Raw genomic sequence first — 8,657 nt, forward strand, 5'->3', positions numbered from 1 at the left:
CTCACATCGTAGAGGTCTGACAGATCGCACAGAATCAAAACATGGGGAGGAGTCAACAGGAACAGCTTAAAACTGAGGGGTCTTCAAAAATGGCTCTTGCCAGCCTTGGGCTATTTCTCACTAGGAGAAACACCTGAATGGGCTTGAAGAGAAATGAAAGAAGCAAAAATAAAAGCGACCAAAAATAAATCTTGAGTTGCATCATAAGGAGCAATGGTAACATCTCAAAATTTCTTAGGTTGCCTTGAAAGCAAGAAGCTGAAAAAGGAGCATTAAAGTCTTACTCATATTTTGCTCCATTTTCTTTTTTGTGGTGATTATAGACTTTAGTGTCCAATCTGTTATTCATGTTTGGTCCCTATTTTACCTTGGTGGGACTCTTCTCTCCTGATGTTACCCAAGAAGAGACAGCAATTGCCATCATAAAGCCAAGCTACAAGCGCACCCTGTAAAATCCTACCATCCCAGCAAGAGCCAATACCAGCTGCTATACACCAGAGCAGCATAGATAGCCAACACTTGCTCAAATTACTCTGGGTTGACTAATAAGAGAAGTGAAAAGGGAAGCCCATCTCCTGACCATATCTAACATGAGGCAATCAGAAAGATTAATAATACAACAACATACGCTCGTCTAATTTTTGAAAATGTACTTAATTACTGAAAATGCCCCCAAAGTAACAGAAAACTTCAGAAGATGTCCAGAAACAAGATAGAGTAGATGAAACAAATGATCTGGAGGTAGACCTAGACTTCCCATTGGAAGGAGAGCAGGCTTCGAAACAGCCTGATAAGAAATTCAGGAGAATGATATTTAGGCACATCCAAATGCTCCACAGGGATTTGAGAAAAATAAGGAAGAATTCTGTGAAAATTACCTTGTTTACTAGTGTGTGTGTATGTATGTATGTGTGTGTTTGTGTTGTTGTTGTTGCTAAGTGTCCTTGACTCTGTTCTGACCCATAGCAACACTGTATAAGGTTTCCAAGGAGCAACTGGTAAATTTGAATTGCCAACATTGTGGTACAAACCCACTTTATAGTTCACCACATTAACCCAAAGTGCCACATCAGGACTTCATGTGAGTGTATTCCCATGAAATATGTACACAGATTCTGGGAAAATCATCTGTTTATTAATCTACCTTTTCACAAAACAACATACCATTTAGATCTATGACAATATTTAGCTTGTTGCATAATCTTTCATATTTTATTCAACAAAATCCATAAAGAAAATTTAAGCTGTTTTGAAATTTTCATTTTAAAATAAATGCTGTGGTGAACATAGTTATAAAACTTTGCACTCTTGCCCTTTTCTGCCCTTTGAACACATCCTTAGAAGATGAATTACTAGAACGATACAATCACCATAGTGTCATGAATCATTCTTTTAACAATTTACAGAGTATTATTATCATTCACATTTCCACTTATTATTGTTCTTTACCCATACATCCATTGTGTTGAAGAATAAATAATTATCAATAAAATGTATGAATTCATGAAACCCAGACTTTTCCTACTAATTTATACGCCATCAAATTTACTTGATATAGCTTTACACACTACAGTTGGTAAGACAGTCTAAACCCAACAATTCATGCATGTGAATATGTTCTGTATATGTATTAACCACAATTCTACTTTGATTCAAGTGCAGTACTGGTAGTAAGGTCAAAGGTGCATGTCATAGTTCCTGTTCTTAAAGAGTCCACAGTTTAGAACTGGGTAAAAAGTAAGTAAATGCATCATCAGATAACATGTATCAACAGACTTTTTCAAGATACAGTGATAATTCAAAATAGTGAATGATCAAATACAAGCTGGTAAGACTTTTTAGAGAAAGGATACTCTGAAACTTTTCTACATTCTCTTAGAAAGGAATATTTTCAGTACAGCCTTGCGAATTTGCTTGGTCTTCACACTGTAGATTATGGGATTCATTACAGGAGGAATGAGCAGATAGACATTGGCAATGAGAGTGTGCACAAAAGGAGGGGCATGCTTCCCAAATCTATGCACCAGAGACAAGCTGATCATAGGGATGTAGAAGATGGCAACAGCACTTATGTGTGAGACACAGGTACCAAAAGCCTTTTTCTGCTCCTCTGGAGATGCAATACTCAGCACGGAGCGGATGATCAAAACATAGGAGAGGAGGATCAAGATAGAGTCTATGCCAGCCGTAGAAATGACAATGGCCAGGCCAAATGCACTGTTGATCTTGGTGTCAGTGCATGAAAGCTTCATCACATCAGGGTGGAAGCAATAAGAGTGGTGGAGCACATGACTTCGGCAGAAAGACAGACGCTTAAGGAGCAGAAGTAAAGGTACCAGAGCGGTTGTTCCTCTAATAACAATTGCAAAGCCTGCTTTGATAATCCTTGAGTTGGTTAAGATTGTGGCATATCTCAGTGGATTACAGATGGCAATGAAGCGGTCAAAAGCCATTGCCAGGAGCACTGAAGACTCCATGAATGTGAAGCCGTGTATAAAGAACATTTGGCCAATACAGGCATCAAAGCTGATTTCTCTAGCATTGAACCAGAAAATGCCCAACATAGTGACCAACGTAGATAGACACAAACCTAGATCAGTGAAGGATAGCATGGAGAGGAAATAGTACATGGGTTCATGGAGGCTTGACTCAGTGATAATGACAAATAGGATCATGCCATTCCCTGAAAGAGCAATGGCATAGAGACAACAGAATGGGATGGAGATCCAGGCATGAGAGATTTCTAGGCCAGGGATACCAGTAAGAAAGAATACCTCAGGGTGGAAATTGCTCTGGTTCAAGGATGGCATGATGAGTGAAGGAAGCAGATTTCCCTGGAAGAAAAGATCATGTCCTGTAAAAATATGGAGAAATCTTTTTTATTCTCTCTTAACTATCATTTAATTTAGGATCATCAACAGAATTATCAATGAAAATGAATAGTAAATTACTGCTTTTTTGGATTTGGAACTAATCTTTGATTAACTAGGGAAAGACACAGGATATTAAATTGTATGTGGAAATCTGGGTTCTAGAAAGATCTCACTATGTTATATCTAAGGGGTTCTGGTAGCGTATTGGCTACGAGTCAAGCTACTAACCACAAGGTTAACAATTTGAAACTACCAGCCACTACGCAGGAGAAAGCTGTTGCTTTCTGCTCCCATAAAGATTTACAGGCTCAGAAACCCTTTTCAAAGTTGCTATAAATTGGAACCAACTCCACAGCACACCACCACCATGTTAGATCTAGGTTTTATTATGTATGTTGCTGTTTTCATGTGCCGTTGAGTTGGTTCTAACTCATGGGAACCTCGTATAGGGTTTCCAAAGCTGTATTTCTTTACTGGAGTAGAGAGTCTCATGGAATGGCTGATTGGTTTGAACTGCTGCCAACCTGACAGTTAACAGTCTAGTGATTATCTACAGAACCACCAGTGCTCCTCAGTACATATGTTGTTGTTGTTGCTAAGCACCGAAAGATGGTTCTGACACATAGAAACCCTGGTCTGAGAAGCAGCTGGTTGGTTTGAACCACCAACCTTGCGGTTCATACTGATCTTTTGGTAATGAGGTCCAGTGCTTGACCTACAGCATCAGTACATATACCTGTATATACTTTTAAAGAGAGATTACATTATATATTAAGACTTTTTTTCCATCTCACTGATTTTATGCACATAGGCAAATGAGATAAATCTGGGCAAATATAGCAATTCATCCTGCTTTTCTTCACTTCTCAGTTTCCAAGACACTTGAGTATGTTTAGGGAAATACTAATCAAAAAAGATGTCAGGAACAAAGGAAATCATTGGAGGCTAACCTATTATAGCTAGAATAGAATGACACAAGCAAGTTTCATGATTTTTAAATGTTTGGTAAAAGGACATTGAAAATAAAATTCCAAGGAGTTGGTCCCTCTGAGACCTTTACTTCAGCTGGATTCGGCTCCTCTCAAGTAGATGATGGTGACTATGATATATGTCTTGTATTTGGGGATATGAGCATGTCCTCATCCAAATCAATAAATCTATAGAATCTAAGAAGTTCCTTTTTGTTGTTTCTTCATCTAAGACTTCTACCATCATATTTTCATCTACAGAAAATATACTAGGCTATGTTTAGGTTGTTTGTTCCTCATTCACTTATTTATACCTGCATTCATTCTGCAAATATTTAAATAACCACAAAGTGCAATGTTTGCAATGGACAAAGTTGTAATTAGAGCAGGTTCCCCAAATAACTGGTACATAATTCTGGGAAAGGAATATTTAAAGGCAAGTCAGCTTGGAGATTTTCATTCCAGTCCCTGGTTGAGCAGACTGGAGCTTGCACTTGGCTAAGAATAATTAGTTGCAGGAGATAGGATCAAAAGGACATTTCTGTAGTTATTTGAGGAGAGAAAAATATTCAATGCTGCAAGCATCTTTGGGGATTCATTCAAATTTTGTAGAATAGGACATTTGAATCTAGAGTCAACACAAATACAACAAAATCCGTCCGTTGGAATCAGCCCTTGAACCTAAGTTGAAAGACCTGCCTCACTCTCATCTATGTCTGCCTCCATATGCAAAAATGGGGTCACAGATCTACCTCTGCAACCACAGGGAATTTCACTGACTCCTGCCCTTATAATAAGGTCTGAAAATTATCAAACCAGTCACCATGATTGCAGTCAAAAGAGTGGTTAAAAATATACCAGAGAAAGAAATCTGGAAGAAGAGACCTGAGGACAGCCCTGAAACACCTTCTAATGAGACTCTGGAGACATAGCCACTAGAGAAAAATGGGAGCCAAACCTCACTATCCTTTTTTTTTTTTTTTCCTTCCAGACCTGTGTTCTCATAGACAATAATAATGCCTGGCACAATTATATCTAAAAGTATGTGTTGAATAAATTAAGGTATTAGTTCTGAGAATAACAAAGTGTCTTAAACTCCTGCTCTTAATGTCTGTTTTTCTCAAATCAAAAGTCAAATTCATGCAACCACATCAGCATATTTTAAACTAGGAAGGAAAATAAAAGTCTTCTTATTAATTGGAAGTCCTTGAAACTAGAACTTTACTTGGATTGGGACCTTTGTGTTTTGTTTTGCTTTGTTTTTTAGTTTTGCTTTTTTTTTTACACAAATCAAGTACACAAATAATAAGTTTTATTTTAAAGATGAGGAAGGAGACTTTCAATTTGAGTTTCACTTTGTTACAGCATATAAATGACACCCCAATAGATAGTGGTTGTGAATCGGACTGCAAACCTCAAGACCAACAGTTCGGAACTACCAGCTGTTCCATGGAAGAAAGATGAGGCTATCATCTCCAGTAAATATTTACAGCCTTGGAAACCCTATCCAGGGTCGCTATAAGTCTGAACAGACTCCACGGCACATAACCACCACCAGCAATGGAACCTAGTTTAGCACTATGGGTTAATGTGCTGGACTGAAAGTCAGTTTGAACTTCAAGGTCAGTGGTTTCAAGCTCACCAGTCACTCTTCAGAAACCCTATACAGAGTTGCTATGGGTAGGAACTAAATTGATGGCACTTAACACCAACAATGGATCATTTGGAGTCCTGGTGTGGTGCTGTTGGATAACCACTGAACTGCTTACTACAAGGTTGGCAGTTCAAACTCACCAGCCACTCCTTGGAAACTCTACATAGGATTGCTATGAGTTAGAACTGACTAGATGGCACTTAATAATGAGAATGGATTATCTAATTGATCACACTAGACTTTCACCCTAATAACAGTAATGATATTATATTAAATATCTCCCATGTGCTAAATGGAGTCCTGGTGTGGAACTGTGGGTAAATGTGCCAGACTGCAAATCCGTTTGAACTGCAAGGTTGGCTGTTCAAGTTCACCAGCTGCTCCTCTGAAACCCTTTACAGGGTCGCTATGGGTCAGAATCCACTCGATGGCTCTTAACAACAACAACAACATGTGCTAAATGCTTTATTTCACTTTCTGTTTTCAGTCTGAGTCCCCACTGCTCTACCTGCTTCTCATGGTCTCAGTTTTCAAATTCCTATAATCAAAGGCAAGCAAACATATTAAGTCTCTTCTAACATAAGAAACTTTATTAGTAATACCTATAAATAAATTTTTTAGGGAGCTCTGGTAGCGTAGTGGTTACGAATCGGGCTGCGAACCTTAAGGTCAGCGGTTCGAAACTACCAGGTGCTCCGCGGGAGAAAGATGAGGCTTTCTACTCCCGTAAAGATTTACACCCTCGGAAACCCTGTACAGGGTCGCTATGGGTCGGAACCGACTCGATGGCACATAACAACAACAACAACATAAGTAAATTTTGCTAGGGGTAAAAACAAAAAAAGATAATATGATTCTTTAATCACCCTTGAATTTTCTAGCACTAAAACTGATGAACACATTTTGAAACTTTAATCAAATATTAAAGATTAAATTTATTTTTATCCTTTACTGAGAAATATTCCAAGACATACATAGTCCAAATACCATGCTCTTGACACTCCTTATCTGGAAAGAACATTAAAAAAATTTTTGGATTGAATAAACACATGCTCATGACTATATTTTTACATGTAATAACTACTTAAACATTAGAACAGTTGTTTGTTTTTAAATTGACATATTATAAGGATCTATTGACTGCATAACATTAAATTCCTGCTCAGAAATTTTCTCTTAACTATTCTGTTTTTGTCTTTATAACCCATTCTGAACACTATACAATGTCTGGTGTATTCTTAAAAGTCTGCAATGCACAAAACACTGACCTCATGCACAGAATTATTCTTGGTTAGGAAAGTTAACCCTGCTCCCTGCTCTGTAAGGGATCATCTCTGACAGCAGAAAAATTTTTTTTTTAATTTGAAAAAACAGAAAAGAGAAGAAAAAGGGAAGAGAGAGAAAGAAAGATAACGTGAGATCTTACTTCCACCTCACAAACTTACAGCAAAAAAAGACCCTTTTCACTGAACACTGGGAAATTAGCCCCTTGTCAGTCCTTCCCTGTGAAGCTGTCTCCAAAGAGATTTTCCTTTGCCAGATAAACAAATAGGAAGATAACTCAGGTATGAGGTCTATCAAATCTGAGAAAGCAATTTTTATAAGCAATCCAGAGGCTGCCTAGTGAGAGCCATTTATCAAGCATATTTATCTTATTCCTAAGAGAAATCTTGTAACAGTTATATCCTGCTAACCCTTTGTGGCCTAAACATCAGATTCTAAAGAGTAATTTCTTTTCAGGCCAGCTCCACTCTTACTTCCCCAAAGGAGAAGCCTGGAGATGGACAGCAGCTCCAATTCTCAACTGAGTAGTTTAACTCCTGAACAGCTATGGAGCCACACTCTTCAATTTCTAATAAGACTTTTCATAAAGTGAGAGGAAAGGAGAAACTGGGTCCATGCATAACGCAGGAGTTGGCTTGTCTGTCGTTTTTCAGTCTCAGCAATCATAAAGCTTAGAACAAAGGTATGGAAATAACTACATGCATTGAAGTTAGAGAAATGATTGTCTGATTCAGAGTTCAAGGTGTCCTTTGTGTTTCAAATATCTTGGGTGCAAGGTTAATTACTGAAAAGACACAGCAGAGAATCAGCTACAGGTCAATAAAGAAAAATACAAAACTTTGTGAGTTCCTTGTGTATCTCTTACTAGCCTACAAAGGTGATAGGCTTCTGGGCCATCTAGCCTAAAACTGGTAACAGTGTATTAATACTGTGGTACATTGATTAGCTATTTTTGACATATCGTTGTTATTGTTAAGTGCCATCGAGTTGGTTCTGAGCTGCTGTGCATTTGAACCACCAACTTTGTAGCTAGCAGTCCAGTGCTGGTCTTACAGTGTCGCACCAGGACTCCTGTCAAGAAGATAGTGCTTTGCAAAGGCCTGCTATTTGGTGAAAGGGGTAAGATAGTAATTTAATTCCATTGGAGTTGCTGTAGAGTTGTTGCTAAGTGCCATGAGGAGGTTCCAACCCGTATGACCTTGTATAGGGTTTCCAAGGAGCAGATCATGGGTTTGAACTACCAACTTTGTGGTTAGCAGTTCAGTTCTTATCCTACAGTACTACACCAGGAGTCCTAGAAATCTTAAATACCACATTTTGTTTTTTGTATCACAAGATCCAAGATTCCTGGGAAATTTTGAAAATACGTCTTTCCAAGAGCTGATCAAAAACCAGAGAAAATATGCCATCTTTTGAGGCATCTCTTGGGCGAATAGAAACATAGTCTACTCCCAGCAAATACTTCACCAGACGGGGAAGAAATATTCACAGCTCTGAACAAGTTTCTTATAGAATGTATGAAACTCAGTAGGGGGTGGGGGTGAAACACAAAAATAAAAGAGACTTCAAAGATACAAATCAAAAACTGAGATGCCAAGACAGCTGCATCTAGTCTGGGATATAAATGTGAAAGCCTTGCTGGCCATGCTTAACAACAACAACAACAACAACAGCAGCAGCAGTACATGGTAACACAGTAGCAATGCTCTTCTCTGATTTACAAAGCAAAAATATTTTCCCTTTATTTTTACAACATTTAAACAATAAAGTGTTGACACTTAGTAGAAGTATTTATTGCAAAGACCTACAACATAGTTTTCTTAATTCCTGTTCTGTCTTTCTATATGGATCACCAAGTTTAGAACATTAATATGACTT

General features: G+C 38.1%; 1 protein-coding gene across 1 annotated transcript; it reads right to left on the minus strand.

The window, feature by feature from the left end:
- Positions 1-1,865: 1,865 nt before the first annotated feature.
- LOC102827314 (olfactory receptor 51F2-like) lies at positions 1,866-7,676 on the minus strand. The gene is made up of 3 exons (XM_006870369.1): positions 7,653-7,676; positions 5,636-5,644; positions 1,866-2,792 (listed from the first exon to the last, which is right to left on the minus strand). Exons 1-3 carry the CDS (start codon positions 7,674-7,676, stop codon positions 1,866-1,868), a joined length of 960 nt encoding a protein of 319 aa, XP_006870431.1.
- Positions 7,677-8,657: the final 981 nt, after the last annotated feature.

This window comes from Chrysochloris asiatica, unplaced genomic scaffold (genome assembly GCF_000296735.1).
Source record: "Chrysochloris asiatica unplaced genomic scaffold, ChrAsi1.0 scaffold00140, whole genome shotgun sequence".
NCBI classification, from domain to species: Eukaryota; Metazoa; Chordata; class Mammalia; order Afrosoricida; family Chrysochloridae; genus Chrysochloris; species Chrysochloris asiatica.